The sequence below is a fragment of the Corapipo altera genome, unplaced genomic scaffold, assembly GCF_003945725.1.
Source record: "Corapipo altera isolate COAL_440 unplaced genomic scaffold, ASM394572v1 0, whole genome shotgun sequence".
In the NCBI taxonomy this organism is placed as follows: Eukaryota; Metazoa; Chordata; class Aves; order Passeriformes; family Pipridae; genus Corapipo; species Corapipo altera.
In genome coordinates, this window is record NW_020884872.1 from 31,734,729 (window position 1) to 31,751,159 (window position 16,431).

The 16,431-nt window shown below is 40.8% G+C and overlaps 1 protein-coding gene across 2 annotated transcripts in view; it reads right to left on the minus strand.

Moving 5' to 3' along the window:
- The window catches only part of ATP10A (ATPase phospholipid transporting 10A (putative)), a 112,128-nt gene that overhangs the window by 57,585 nt on the left and 38,112 nt on the right, over positions 1-16,431 (minus strand). For both annotated transcript variants that reach the window (XM_027645781.1, XM_027645790.1), the window contains exon 2: positions 9,860-10,064. In XM_027645781.1, coding sequence (XP_027501582.1) covers positions 9,860-10,064 — 205 coding nt within the window. The remainder of the gene's footprint in view (positions 1-9,859; positions 10,065-16,431) is intronic.

Genomic DNA, 16,431 nt, shown 5'->3' on the forward strand with positions numbered 1-16,431 from the left:
TATAACCAAGTCAAAACTCCCCAAGCTGGACACTGGTATGATGTCTTCACTTGGATTTGTATTTTGTTTCAACATTCACCATCACATGCCTACCCTACTGCAAACACAGCAAGAAGAGTGCACCTTCTCCACTTAATCCCAGCTGTTTCTGTTCTTTCCTCTTAGCCCTGTGGAGAGGGTGGAGGAAAGATTAAGTACAGTGTGAAGATTAAGTCAGTCTGAAGGCAACAGGGCTGTGGTTGCCATGTACAGTACATTGGGGAAGTTGGGATGTTTGCAGAATACTTTGGCTAAGAGTTTCCCCTCTGACCTATTTTCATCTTCTATCTATTCTACTGAACAAGTTCCTTTTCAATCAACATGCTAAAGTCACAGGTAGCAAAGTGGAGAACACCTTTTCAAGGAATTCAAGAGGGACTTTTTTCAGATACCAGCTGATTGCATGTATTTTATGAAGAGAAATTCACAATGGCCTTGCCAGTTCCAAAACTGGGAAATGAGCTGAGGGGAATGAAAATATATCACTGTGGTAGAGGTGAGGTTCACTTCCCAGTTCAGCACTCTAATCAGCCTCACATTTCAGGCACGCACAATGTTCCTGCATAGTCTTGTCTTCAGTAATCTATATGCTTTGTTCAGGTAAGTGTGGAAATAAGACATACACGAATATGACCTGTTCAATAAGAGCACAGCAGAACAGAGGAGTCTATTATTCTTGTGCAGGCTTTCCTCACAAATTATTCTCTGGGTATATGTCATCTACTTGGGACTTCTGCAAGGACTTTGATATGTTCCTCCACAACATTCTTGCCACTAAATCCAAGAGACACAGGTTTAATGGATGGTCTCATAGATGGATAAGGAATTTGCTGGATGGCCCTGTCCAAAGAGGTGTAGTCAATGCTTTGATGTCCAAGGGGAAACCAGTGAGTGGTGTCCGTCAAGGGTTTGTACTGGGGACCACTGGACATCAGTGACATAGACAGTGGGACTGAATCCATTCCCAGCAAGTTTGCAGATGACACCAAGCTGTGTAGTGTGTTTGGCACACTGGAGGGAAGCGATGCCACCCAGAGAGACCTTCACCGGCTTGAAAGGTGGGCCTGTGCAAACTTCATGAAGTTCAACAAGGCTATGGGCAAGGGCCAGCACGTGGGTCAAGGCAACTTCCAGTATCAATACAGGCCGGGGGATGAATGGATTGACAGCAGCCCTGGGGATTAGGATTGGGGATACCAATGGATGAAAAACTGAGCATGAGCTGACAATGTGTGCTGGTAACCCAGAAAACCAGCTGTATCCTGGGTTGCATCAAAAAAAGCGTGTCCAGGAGGTTGAGGGAGGTGATTCTGCCCCTCTACTCCACTCTTGTGAGACCCCACCTGGATTATTGCATCCAGCTCTGGTATAAGTAAGACATGTAACTGGTAAGAGTGGATCCAGAGGAGGGCCACAAAAATGATATGAGGACTGGAACACTTCTCCTATGAAAAAAGAAGTATAACCATTACAGTTCTGTGTGGAAAACAGTCCAGTGTCCAGTCATGCACGTATAGGACAACCACAACTCGCTCTTTTATGAGCACATACACATAATGAAAAGTATCTGACCATCACAGAGTCATAGCAGAGCTTGAAAGTATGAACCCAAGTATAACCAATGAATGGAAATTTTCATGTTTTATTGAAATAACAGTTTTGAGACATACAGCCAGCCACTTCCCATGTAAGTAACATTTTAATGCAAATTTGTACTGACCTCTATGGCCTTATCAGTACTAAACTGTGTAAAAGACTTGGAGGGTAGCAGCAGGTGGAGAAAAGAGAAGTGGGGTGAGGGTTCATATCGTTTATGCTGAAATAAATAGAGGAGTTCCTCATATCGTTGCTCTGCCTTTTCTGGCAGAAAAGCAGACCCCTTCTCCACCTCAGTACTTTCAAAGGAAAGTGAGACCATACTGTTATAGCTGGAGTTACATGTGGTTTAATACTGTGAACCCTTCTGCTCTGGAAAAGAAGGTCTTTCCATCCTTTTCTAACCACTGATACTGTCACCTGGGATGGTGGTATCAGAGGGAAGTGTAATATGATGTATTTCCAGCTCAAAATCCCGGACCTAAAATCAGGAGTTCTCAGTGTTATATTAGAAAATCTCATTTCCAAGAACATATTCCAAATATTTCCTGTTCTCAGGCCAACGTATGGCTAAGGAATAAACAGTTCTAGAAATAAGCTTTTGTTCAGTAAAACTGAATTAGGCTACATCAGAAAAGTCAAGACAAAAAAAAAATTGGAAAATTTCTTCTTAACTTGCTTTAAATGTAGATGTTTACTTTTCTATAACAGGAAAGCCATATAGCATTTTATATTCTCTATGGACCTGAAATGCTCTCTTATTTTCTAATGCTTTTTCAGAGAAACAGCAGCATGAAGAAATGCTGAGCTATTGATATAGAGAATGAAATATCCTGCCTCTCTAGAGGTCAGATGCAGCATAAGCACTGGTATAATGCATTTCCTTACATGGATTTACCACTGTTGCACCAGTGCTGGAAGGATTACTCTAGGGATGAGAGGTCCTTCACAACTCAAGCTTAGATTCATCAATTTCGCCCCTTTAACCTATATTTAAATTCAAAAGCAAACAACCAATGGCAATGGTAAAAGTACTCCAAGCACTCTTCAGAACTGGACTCTCTCTCTGCCCTCCCCCTCTTCCCCCAATGCTTAGATTATTCTATCCAAAATTTTCGCTTACAGTTATTCAAATTCTTTGTCCCTCTAATGGTGCTCTCTCGAAACTCAAACTTGTGGCCTGGACACCTGCACAATGGAAACTAGAAAGAGATGCTAACCTTGCTTAAGGCTGACCAAAGAGGAAGTGAACCATCATTCTTGAGTTTTTATTTCCCCATCCTTTCCAGTGCGAGACTGCTGACTAAATGGCGTGGAGTGAAAAACTGTTCTCAGCCTTCCTTTAGGACTTTTTGTTCACAAAAAGTTTGCCACAGCACTGATTTTGGTCCTACTCTGCATCAGGTTGTTCTGCATGCATCTGTTATATGTTTGTTTCTCTGTTAAAGAGGCAATATTGCTTCCTCTTTAACTAGACATGCCCATGGTTTCCACACAAGTCATCTCTGAACACAATACTATCCAATAAAAGATATAACAATATAGGTGTAGAGATTTTCATAGGAATTCACCCCTCATCAAAGAAAAAAACGTTCAAGGCATGACCTCAAACAAAAGTCCTTCATACGGTGTGATATGCTTGCATTTTGCATTGAGAAACACACCTTTTTACAAGGTTTATCTTCAGCTAAAGTGTAAAACTAAAAAAAGTTTTAATTTTATATCCTGGCAGAGCATAGGGAAAACCATTGTTTATTTTTGCTTGTTGGGTTTTTTTTTTAAACTGTCTTTTCCCTTAGGGAAATCTAATTTTGGCAACATGTGTGGGATGGAGCACTAATCTGCTATTTTAACATGTGCATATCTGGAATTTTCAAGCCACTTTTCATCACCTTATGAACCTTCTCAAAATATTGCAAAAAAAGAAAGGCACGAGGAATAACCCCAAAAAGAGAGACAGTGGCTGTTCTTGTGGCCTGATTCTACCCTGTTAAAGTACTTAGAGTCAAAACAACACTGAGTCAAACAACACTGATTAGTTCACATCTACTTGATTATAATAGTGTACTATTCCCAGTAAATTGCAGGTAGATGATAGCCTGAGGGTACTCGTAGGATAGGAAGTAACAGCTAGAGTATAGCTATACCTGCTCTTGTCTTGCTTTAAAAGATCCAATCAGACTCTTTGAGATAACAAGCTCATATCAACAGGTAAGTCGAACACTAGCCTGCCTGGAAGTTGAGCTGGTTTAACTTCAGCTGTTCTCTCAGACTGGGCTAGTTTAGTCAATGCAGACTGATGCACAAGAAATCTTAGATCAGTTTAGACTAAACCAAAATTCAAAAATCACTTTATTTTCTCTTTTCTTTTCTTTTTTATTTTAATTTTTCTTTAAGTGAGTAAAAACTGAATGCATAAGCAACATCTACACTGAGATACCAAGGCTGCCCTGTGAGTTGTTTACATGCAATTAGCATGAATTGCCCTTGCCAAAGTACAGAGCAGCCTGGAGCCACCAACAGTCAGGCTTACAAGGCAGCCCTTCTAGAAAGTAATCTTTGCTTCTCTTCTGGGTCAGCTTCTGCCTAGGACTCACAGGGAAAGAAATAAATGGTATAAATGGCCTAATGCTTAGAACAGGGAGCTGTGGGACTGTTTTCTCTAAGTTCAGCTGTACCCAGTGTATTTCCAGCACAGCGCAGGAACATGCAGGGCTGGAATAAAAGCTCGATCTGTCAATTTAGCCCAACTTCCAGGCTGGGACGGATGAGCAAATGTGCCTGCAGTAAGCATAGGCTCTGTGTTTATACATATTCCAGAAGGGTTCACAAACTGACTTGAGAGGAAATGAGACTCATGAGTTATTCTGGTGCTAGTCTGCATGCAAATGAACCTCCCAAACAGGCAGACAACAAATTCAGATGTGCTTTTTAGACAAAGTGAATAAGCACTCACGAAGTCATTTGCAAGGCTTATCGAAACCTGTTTAATCATGCTACTATGAACTTGTTTTAAACTAAGTTCTACTCTTAGGAAAAAATGAGAGGAAAAAAAAAATGCATCCCTTATCTCCACCAGTTCTGAGAGAGATACATGCACCTCCTCACAGGGGATGGCAGCTGCTACATTTAGCTTAGCTTTCAGCTGAACTGAAGCTTTCCACATAAACATCCAGGACACAGGCACTGGTTAATAAACCATAAGCTGCTCCAGAATCCACAGTGAGTTTTTGTGGATTTTGTTTAAAGGCATAGTGAGTAAAAACAGTGGACCAAGGAAATGTAAATGTTTTTCATGAGTCTAGATTCATACTATCAAAATATCCTAAATCAAGTTTATGAAATCTGAAAGGGAGTTTTGAGCTCTCACAGCCCAAAGTATCTGCTTATCCACTCTCTGTAGAGCAGCTGACATGACGTCTCAGATGGCTGAAAACATTCCATAAGCAATGTGGAGGGTGTGGTGGCACAGCAGCTTGCCGAGTAGCACAGAAAACACATTGATTCCTCCTGCCTACTGTGTCTCCTATTAGACACCAGAAATGGCTGCTGTGACTCGGCAGCAGCGAGAGTGGGTTTGAAATTAGAAGGAAACTGGTAAAATACCAAGAAACAGTTGTTTTGTTTTTCTTTTTCCAAGAGATGTTTACTGGTCACTGCTAGCACTGTTAGATCACTCATGGTGAGATTTAGCACAGTGCTTTTCCTTAGCTGCACTTGCCAATGCTGCACACATGGACCTGATTTGTACTTCAGGGTGAAGACGGTGCACTATCCTTTTGGTTTTACAGACATAGCATTCAGAAGTATGTTTCTGACTATTTTAAACATTTCTAACACATCCTGTTGCTGTAGTAGCAGAATAACAAGAACACAGTATTTAAAGCCTTGGAGGAAAAAATGTCAAGGCCTTTGAAAACTCTCCTGTTTACTTTTTTCTTTTTTAACCTACTCACTGAGTGATTTTCTTTTTTCTTGACTGACTATTTTGAGTGTACAACAACAAGGTATAGATTCAAACTGGTGTCTTCAGGCATGGAAGCCACAGACGAATATATCAGTGAGTCTTCTCACTGCTTGTGTACTGATACAGTATAGAATCATGTACAGAAAATGCAGATTTATGTCAGACATATCCCATTCGTTAACAAACATGCAAAGCTAACAAGCAGTGTGTTCCCAGTCTACTATAAATTACTCAGACAATTCAAAGCAGTACTAAAATAAACAATATTTCTGGTCACTTGTACTATAAAGGAAAACAGTTTCTTGGAATTCACAAGCCCCCAAATGCTGATCTTGGATTTTCTGAGCATATGTTTAAAATAAAATAATGCCTCCAAAGCATTGGAGACGAGGATACAGAAAAGCTTCTATAATTGCTTATTGCTTCTTCAAAAGTCAGGCTAAAAAGATAGCAGAATTGTACTTTTGTGAACAAAGATTTGGAAGGGAGAAGCCGTAAAACCTTTTACTCTCTGAGACTATGGACCTTATATGCTGTTATTTCTGAAAAGAGACACACAGAGATTCTTCAGAGGATGCTGGCAGAACAGTTGCCCTTCCAGAGGGCAGCAGTACCCAACATAACAATACTGGGCTTGCTGGCCTTTGGAGAGGGCATTTAGAGAAAATGCTGTGGTTGCAAGAAAACCGTGTAGAGCACACCCCATTTCAGTGACCCCAAATTGGCTACCAGGCTCTGTATGAGAGCTCGGTGTAGACCTGTGGGACTGTAAATTGCATGAGTGCACACAGGGCAGGAACAGAATCAGAAAAGCATACAAGTAGCTTAAAACAACGGTTCCTACTCCCACCCCCACTCCATTCCCATGCCCAGCAGAGTTACTGGTATAGAAATAGCTATCCTTTGTTGACCTACTTCACTGGCATGTGTTCAGAAGTTATCAGTTAGCTCATATACAAAGCACAGACAGGCCAAGCTTTGTTAAAGTTTCTTTTAAATACTTAAGATACTGCTACAGAGACATTATTCAAAGACAGCTATTGACAGTTGATGTTTTAAGAAGAAGCTTCCAAAAAAATCTATTTCTTGTCCTGTGATAAGCCACATGACAAGGCACGTCATTCTGTAAGGGAGGTAGGGAAAGTGTTTAGCAGTGTGGGAAAGAGAGGGTCAGGACTACATAATCTATTTGTTTGTTTTCCTGCTTGAACAACAGGGCTGCAGAATGACACAGAACAAAACAGCTACGAACATGACGGAGAGTTGTTCTGCTGAGCACAGTATTAATAAAAAATGTAAAAGCATTCTTGGACAATACATGAACAGGTTGGGATGCAGGTCCTGTAAGAGATTTGGGAATGAGCTTCTCTGAGGTTTGGCAAAAGGATGGTTAGCACTAGGTGCAAGAAAATTTTATGAGATCTAACAATAAGTTCTTTCCAGTTGTCACAACTTAAGACGTATCCAAACAGGAACTACACTTCAACCCAACAGATAGGCATCACCTTGTTATTCCATACTACTTGGCCATGGTCCTACTATTCATCCAACATTTCCCAAGCAGCTCCCTCAATCTCACTGGTCTCTCAGCAGGGCAGTATCTTCAAGAACGAGTATGAGCCTATCCCTACTAGTATGGAGTGTGAAAGCTAATGCTGCTGCATGAATTAACAGTGTACATAGACAGGTTTTGGCCAGGACTTTAATGAGGATGGCAAGTATTCTGCTGGATAACTTATGGGGTGCTGTTACAGAGAGGCTCTGTGATGCTGCAGCTGCTGAAGACTTAGTACTTTCAAGTGTGCACTTTGCTACAACTTAGTTGATGCAGGAACCCAGGCTTGGATATTTCCTGCTTTCTCAGCTATTTTAAGAGAGTGGAGGTAGTCACATGTGGGTTTTTTACAGGCTCTCTTTCAATACTTGACTCCTTGAGGACCAGTCCTGTTTTCATTGGAATGAATGAGCATTCTGCCACTGCCCCCAGTTTAACCCCTGATAATTTACTATGGACCTCACTGCTATTGTAGCATGGCATCTTGTAATCTGAAATTTATTTAAAAAATTATTTATCCCCATTTTTCGGAGCACGCTTCTGAGATAGAAAAGTTCCATAATCATCTTATAATAGAGAGAACTAAGATATGGAAGGAGGATGAGCCGGAAATCCAAAGTGTGCCAGGTGTCTACAAAGCTGACTGTAAGTATCTCTATGATAACAGATTTCCTCAGTAAAGCAGGGTATGCTGAGCAAGCCACGCCACGTATACCCTGATGTGCTTGGCACATAAAGTCAGCTATGCTTCCCTAGGCAAGAACTGTCTCCTCAGCCTTCTTCCCCAACAGGACCCAATTCAATCTTTGATAACCTTTAACCTGCTTGAGGAGAAAATAGCACTGCCACTCACTTCCACACAACAGTCTAATGGTTACAGGTCCAGTCAAACTGTACAAAACCCAGAGCTGAAGTCTTTAGCTGCCTGGTTTGGATCAACAATTTAAACCTCATCACGTATGCCAAAGATGAGATTGCAGGGGTAGTCCCTCCTGGTTTTTCCTACTGTATCAATGTATGCATGTAATCACTGGCTGAAGACAAAGAAGTGTCTCTACAACTGATGGCTCAGGCACACATCTAGGCTCCACAGCTCACAGGAGCAGGGGAGTCTGTAGGGTTGGCAGGTGTCCTCTCAGCCTGCCAGCTTCCAGGAATAGAGCTGAGTCACTACATACTGCCAGGAGGCCTGGAATCCCAAGACAGCATAAGGGACTCCTTTGGGCAGCAAGAGTCTTGAAAGCTAATCTTCTGATGATTTATACTTGGGCACATTAATTCCTTTCACCATGTTTACCAACACCTACTGCTATGTGTCCAGTGGTCTTGGATTACAGAAATCCAACCATCTGCTGTGGATGAGTGGAGGACCTGGTGCCTTCCTGGGTCATTCTGTGAGACAGAGCTGGGACGTGTCCTTACCTTATAACTGTACCTACAAATGCAAAACATGCCTGTGTTCAGTAACCTAAATAAAATCTACAGATTTTATCCTACATAATGTACCTGAAGTCACAAAGGAACTCTATGTTGGCACAAAACCGTGATACATCTTTGAGCACCTCCCTGAAGCTCTATCCACTGGGAGAAATTTCCTCTCAGCGGGAACAGGATGGGATGTTTGAGAAGCAATTCAATTAACTTCTTTGAAACAATCAGAGTTTTTGAAACATTTGGCTTGCAGCTGATTAAGCTTCTTGCCATGTTGGTAGCTGTCATGTCATGTCTAAATTCTATGTGGAAATCACTGAAGATTAAACAAGTCTTTATCTCATGTTTTTACAAGCTATTCAGAGAAAGGATCTACCTACCATAAAGAATTATTTGGAAGGTACACTGACTTTTTTTCTCTTGGTTGGATTTTAACTTCATTAATGCTGATCTACCTCAGTACAACTCCAGGCTTCCGTAGTTACCTTTGATGACAGTATTAAGGACAGCAGCTCCCATTGCAAAATCTCTCAAATGAGAAGAGCTACTAGGAAAAAGATGTAGTGGAATTCTAAAAATTTTTTTTTTTCTGACAAATACAGGAAACTGGAGTTAGCTGGTAAGAATGACGGGAGAGGAGGGCACACAAATAAATAGTATTTCAGTAAGACCATTAAAGCAAGTAAAACTTCAGGTAATTTCCTCTAATTCTGCTGACAGTAACTGACCTGGATTATGTTTTGTTTCAAAATAGTGCTGTTGGGCAGAGATAAGCACAGTGAGAGAGCAGTAAAACAGTTTTTGAGCACAGACAACTCCAGAATGCATGCTCGCTGTCCCCTTAAATCTTGCAAGCTTTAATGCTCCAAGTGCTGGAGGGATATTCTGCAACACAGTTTCAGGCAAATTCCTAATTGAAACTGATCTGGTTTACAGGCAGGAAAAGCATTTATTTATATTTAAGTATCTTCTCCTTGGGCAGTTAAAATGTGTTTTCAAGAATCAAGCTACAATAGAAGCCATTAAAAACCCCCAACATTTTCCAACCACACACAATTGCCCCAAATAATTCTTATTCAGATTCAGGGAAAAATTATGGTAAAACTTCTGATACTATGATGAGGTCAGTTGTTGGCAAGTGCTCTCATTTTAATGACAACCATAACAGTAATTCATTAGCACTACTAGAACAATTAGATTTAGCTGGTGTGGAGTGTATTGGTAAACAGCTACTTACTGTTTACCAATTCTTATCTTAAATGATGACTTACCAGCTCTAAGAACCTCCTCACCACCTGTCTTTGTTTTAAGTTAGTTTCACCATCCAGGTTAGCTGTTTCTATATGGCACAGCCCATCGGGATCACTCGAGGAGAGCAGCAATATGTCAGCAGGTATAATTTCATTACAGCGAAGCTGCACAAAGTCTCCGACTTTCACTTCTTTCCAGTATCTGCTTATATATTTCTTCTCATTTCTGAAAAAAAGAGGACATTTACAGGACACATAAATCAAAAAAATGCACAGACTGAGATGCTTTTGATAGATCTGGTTTGATTTGTATCAGGAATACAATGCCTTTAGAAGATTCTCAGGAACTCTCCAATCACTCTGGGAAAAGCCAATGCAGAGTGCCAGGAGGCCACTTCCCAATGACTCAGAACCATGTCTGAGTTACCAAGACACTGTTTTAAGACCCAGAGGACATGCTGATGTTAGACTTGACTAAGCAGGATAAACAGGAGCTTCACATATTCTCCTTTCCCTCCCTCCATGCTCTGAGTCACCCATCTGATCCCGTAAAGGGGAGGGAGCCGTTGTCCATAATGTGTGGAGTCACTTTTAAGGCAAGGGGGGATATGAGAACAGGTCTGGGTGCAGAACACCTGCTTGACTCCTGAATGTCCTCCATCATGTGCCACCCTCTGATGCACCCTCAGACAGCTTCCACTTATTCCCTCTTTCCAACGGGGACAAACTCTGTATAGTGCTGCACATGATACCTGGACAAAGTTCCTAACTGAGAGGAATTTGCACTATTCATCACTAAATGTAGAATTACAAGGACATGTCATGTGTGAAAATGCAGTCCCAGCTGCTCTACTGAGAAAGGACACTGTCATTTCTTTAAAGTATTTCTGCTGTATTTCCATTCTAGCCTTAATGCTGTCTGTTACATAGCTAATTTTTGCTTAGTTACCCTGAACCTTTTGTTTTGGAATACAACCACTAAACCTCTCTAGTTTTAAAGGTCGTGGTGGTTTGCTACTTCTTTTATTTTTTAACTTTTTCTTGAGAGCAAGGGGAAAAAGGAACAGGTGGTTGCTTAATTAATTTTAGCTAAAAGTTCAGGTTTTAGTTTTATGGCATGCACAGACTCACCTGTTTTCTTGGCATTTGTGGAAATTGCTTTATTCTGCTGTGCTTTTGAAAGAAATTAATTTCAAAACAGCTGCAATATTGACTTGGCAAAATACCTCCTGAAAATGGGAAGCTGCTATTCTGACACTTTTCTAAGCTGTCAGAAGGCCTTTTGCCGTGCGAGCACCAAGATGGTTGTCACTGCCACTGTCACCAGAGACAGTCTCCTGGGACAGCACTTTCAGGGGAGATCTCATCACTCCCTACCACTACCTGAAAGGAACTTGTAGCCAGGTGGGCGTTGGTCTCTTCTCCCAGGCAACCAGCATGAGGGACAAGAGGGCATGGTCTTAAGCTGTGCCAGGGGAGGTTTAGGTTGGATATTAGGAAGGAATTTTTTACAGAGAGGGTAATCAGGCATTGGAGGTGGTGGATTCACTGTCCCTAGAGGTTTTTAAGATGAGACTGGATGTAGTGCTATGGTCTAGTAACCACAACAGTGTTGGATCAAGGGTTGCTCTTTTCCAACGCAGTTGATTCTATGATTCTGTGATTTTAACTGGCAGAATGGGATTCCGAAGGAGGGTTAGGAGTGGTGGCAGCTATTTTGTTTTTTAAAGTATACTATTTTAAAATACATCACTTTCAGCAGTAATATGAATAGATTTGTAACCAAGTGGAAATACCGAAGTCCTAACAATGTTGTTACTTTGGAGGTACTGATAGTCATGCCTTCACTGGTGTTACAGGAATTAGTAACTTAATTGCCATTTATTCACATATTTAGCCCAAATCCTGAAGAATAAAGGGTCAGGTAGCATAACAAGGATGTATCAGATCAGGTTTTACCTCCCAGAATTTTTTCATTGTCTTTTCATTACATCCAGTTTATAAGGGGAAGAATGAAAATTATGGCTGTGATTGCCATTTTGATAAAGCCTGAAAAGGATTAGTAAGAGCCAAGTGTAAAACGTGATAATCTAACAAAGGCAGGTAATGCACATACTAAGTGCTGAAATTACCCATTTTCTTCACAATCAGGCTGAAACAAACATTTAACTTGTCTTGCTAGTGAGTATGAATTGCTTTGAAACCCAGTGCACCATAACAGTACAAATTACCGCACTGCAGATCTGAAGGGTTTGTTAGCTCTGCAATCTGTAACTCTGAATCCCTTTACATGTTCTGTTGTTTTTCATTCTTTTTAATTTACTGTGCAACTGGCTGACATACAAATGCATGTACAATGAGCAGCAGTACAAAAGCATAATCAGGCTAAAAACAGCAAGTAGTCCCATACTATGCTATAAGCACTACTATTTTTTATTTAATTTCTATTGTTTGAAAAGCATTTCTATTTTAGCATTTCCTCATCCCTCACATGCTTAGCGACTGCCACAACTGTATGCACTGTGGCAGGAAGGGTGGATATCGAGCAACACAAGGCCAAATGGCTCTGCTGGAGTAAATGAAGTTGTTCAGCCTGGAGAAGAGAAAGCTGCAGGGAGATGTTATCATGGCCTTTCAATATATAAAGGGGGCTTGTAAGAAAGACGGAGAATTTTTACCAGGGTCTGTAGTCATAGGACAAGAGGTAACGGTATTACCTGAAAGAGGGTAGGTTTAGATGAAACATAAGGGAGAAATTTCTTATGATTAGGCTGGCGGGACCTAGAACTCGTAGCCCCGTGTAGCTGTCAATGCCCCATCCCTGGAAGTGTTCAAAATGGGGCTTTGAGCAACCTGATATAATAATGAAGTGTGGCCCAGCCTCTGGCAGGGCTATTGTACTGTGATCTTTAAAGGCCCCTTCCAAGCCAAACCATTCTATGATTCAATGAATCCACGAATGCAAGACCTCCTGCACATGCACCAGGGCCCGAGGGCACAACCGCCTTCATCAGACACACAGGAACAATTTGGCCCAGTATTCCACTCGATCAGCTCTAACAAGGGTCAGGTAGTGGATGGAAAATTACTGTCTTCATGGAAAATTGCTTCCTAATCCTCTTCAAACAGGGTTGCTCTATGTCCTCTAGCACAGCTTTGAACTTGTCTCATTGCAGCCAATGAATAGTCACAGCAAGTGTTCTCTGCAGAGTATGGCATAACACTGTTTTCAGATGGGGTGGGTCACACTAGCTGAACTACGAATACATCAGTCCTTAAAGAGCATTCCTTTAACGTGATCAGCCTAATCTTCTGGACACGCAGGTTTGCTCACCTCGAGACAACCATCATACCTCTAGCAAGTGCAAACACAAGTGACCCCAGAGATAAAGTTAAATTTTTGCCATTGATTCTGCAGAGACAGGACTTTGTTGTCCAAGTTTTATATCACCTACTAAATGTTTATTCTTGCTGTTATACTGCACCAGTAAAGTTTTATGATATAGAGAGTTAGGAATGATGGACTTTATATAGCGAAGGAGCCCAAAATGATGAGAGTCCTCTGCAGTCTCAGTACAGGGCTTCTGTGGTGGTGCATCCCCCATCCCTCTGCTCTACCTCATCAAGTCTGTTCTACAATCTCAGTAATTCTTGTTAGGCCTTAGCCTTTGTGTAATGACTTGGGCGGTGAAGTGTCCCTTGACCGTACCAGGAACTCTTATGCAGCTAAGGCAGAGTGGCACTGTTTATATCAGGAACACCTGTTGCCTGACCAAGGAGAGGAACGAGAAATAATCAGTCATCCCCTAACAGACCATTACTCACTTGTATCATAACTCCAGTGGAACGATACCCCATTGTTACTGGACTTTTGAATAATTTCAGGAATTATCGACTTGGATTATGGTCAGGATGGAAGCTGATTAATGACTGAAGCCAGTCGTCTTATGACCCTATAAAGAAAGGTCCTAAGTGAGGCCCTTTGAGCTCTCCTGAACCACAGCAGGCTGCATCAGCATCAGAGTGGGATGCCTCTCAGAGCTTGCAAGCTCTCAAGCTGCAATACTCCGAGGACTGTCACCAAAAGCTGATGACTGGTCCTGGGCTGATATCCCCCACTCCTTGAGGTTCAAGCTTCTCCCACTGAGAAATGCCAAATGAGTATTTCACTGACACTCAAGTGGAATTTTTAAAAGGTACCTTTGTGCATATATATATATACACATAACATCTTTGTGTCTGCATGTGTGCATGTGTGAATTGATTTAAACACCCTACAGATAAACTGAGTTACTCTTGTGATTATAGTTAATCTTACTGAATCACTAAATTAAGTCAATAATTGACTGCTGCTAAATCCTCCAGACATAAACTCTTGCCTAGGTCTGAGGCTAAGACTGGACTCAGCCACACCTAGGCTCCATCAGGACTTTAGAAAGCAAGGGGATCTATTCTGAATCTTGTGACCCAACAGCAGGATTTCCCTATTAAATCCCTTAGATATCCTGTTGACCAAGTCTGAGACTAAGTTTGGATGGAGCTGCACCTAGGTTCCATGAGAAGTTTAGAAAGCAAGAAGGTCCACTCCAAAACTCACGACTCAACAGAGAAATCTCCCTTACCCCTTGCGACCTTACCCTTTTGCATCCCTGACCCCTTTGTAAATCACACAAAATTGATTCTATTTTCCTTGTATGTGTCATCAACGTAGTAATAGAATGAACCTTGCCATCAAACTCTGTTAAGTCACACTTTCACAAATTTATATTAAACCCTGCTTTTGCTAATACCTTTGATGGTGACTATTAAAGTGGACTAAACCACCCATTTGTGGCAGCTGCAGGCACTGTTTGCAAGGGCTTTTTTAACAAAAGCTTTCGGCAAGTTTAAGTAAACATCATCAGGCCTCCTGAAATATTTTGCTGAAAGGCTTGAAGAATTCTGACAGGAACAAGGAATGGGAGGCACCATCTAAGTGAATCCAGTTCCCTTCAGTGGTTGCATAAAACCATGACACGGATATTTAGCCCAGAAGCTAACAACCCACAACTCTAGTTCTACCTGCCTTCATTTATCATAAGCCTGAAGATACATTTTATTACCTATAATATACTTATAGGCTGATGCTACAAGAAACAAATGCTGCAAACCGTGATGAACCACAGGAAGAAGTCAGAGATACTAAATCTTTCAAACCTGGAGAGTTACATAGAAGTCCTGCAAATCAATATGCTGCCATGAACTACTGACATTCTGCAAAAAGGAATGGATAGATATTTTTGTTACTTGCTAGTTAAATCACCATGATGAACTATTAATTTTAGACCAGCTATACCCAGCTACTATAATGTGTTGTGTTGAGCTCACATATTAAAAATGTGCATCCTCCTGCACACAACCTAATTTTTATCAATACATTTGCATGCAAAGAATTTATCTGTCATCTGTGGTTTAAAACCACGGTCATGTAAATCTTCATGCTTCTCTCTGCCACAATTGGAAGCAGAACTTACCAGTGCTTTCACTTTTCTTAGCATATCGTTGCAGGTAAACATTGACTGAAATGTAAAGATAAATAGCTAAAAAGTCAGCTGGTACAGCTGCACTGACATCAACACTTGTTAGCCGACAACAAATGTCACCCGACAACAAATGTCACCCAGGCAGGAGTCAAACTCCTCTAGAGGTTAATGTTATTTTGCCATGATAAAGCATATCTGCTTTTGAACATTAAAAGGAAACTCTGAAAGATCCTTTCAAGTGTATGAACACAGAGAAAAATATGTTATTGCTATTAAAAATTTGTATTAGTCTACCTACTGCACATATTTGACCTATGTTCTGTTTTAAAACAGAACAGCCTACAGGTTTGTGCCAGATTTGAGATTGGCTTTGGTTAGCAGTAAAACTGCTACTTTGTTCAGCAAAAACTGAACAAATCAAAAAATATTGATGATTTTTTTCTTCGAATGTCAGTTTATAATTTGGAAACACAGAAACTCATAAATTACATTTTCTTTTCCTATTAACTACGCTTTCCCCTCTTCTGGTCTCCTTTGCAACGTGAGCTGATAAAGATCATGCCCATAATTTTGGTCTCTGGACATGCAGATACCAGTTTATATCTACACAAGGTTGAAGATTTTCAAATCATCTCCATTCAAATATTACAAAAATAATTGTTTACTTCTTTTGAATGTCTTTTTACTGGTTTGGCACAATAAGGAATTATTAAAAATTACTTAAGATAACAAAACTAAACATCTTGCCTCTTTTTTTTTTTTTTTAAGTTTGGGAAAATTATCATAAGTAATGCATGGTAAAGAAATATGAAGGCTATGCAGCTGTAATCTGTCCCACTTGAGTGAGGCCTGCATACTAGAAGTTTTATACATTAAAAATTGAGAGGATGTGGACTACTGGGTAATCATTTTTTGTTCTTCATTTCCTGTACTTTTCCAATGACAAAAATTACAGTTAATGAGTGGGATGGTTGATGCAGATTTTCTCCATCAAATCCAGTGAGTGACTGGGGCATCTGTGCTTCTATGTAGCTCTGCCCTAGCTTAGTCCCAACTAAGCTCCTACATTCA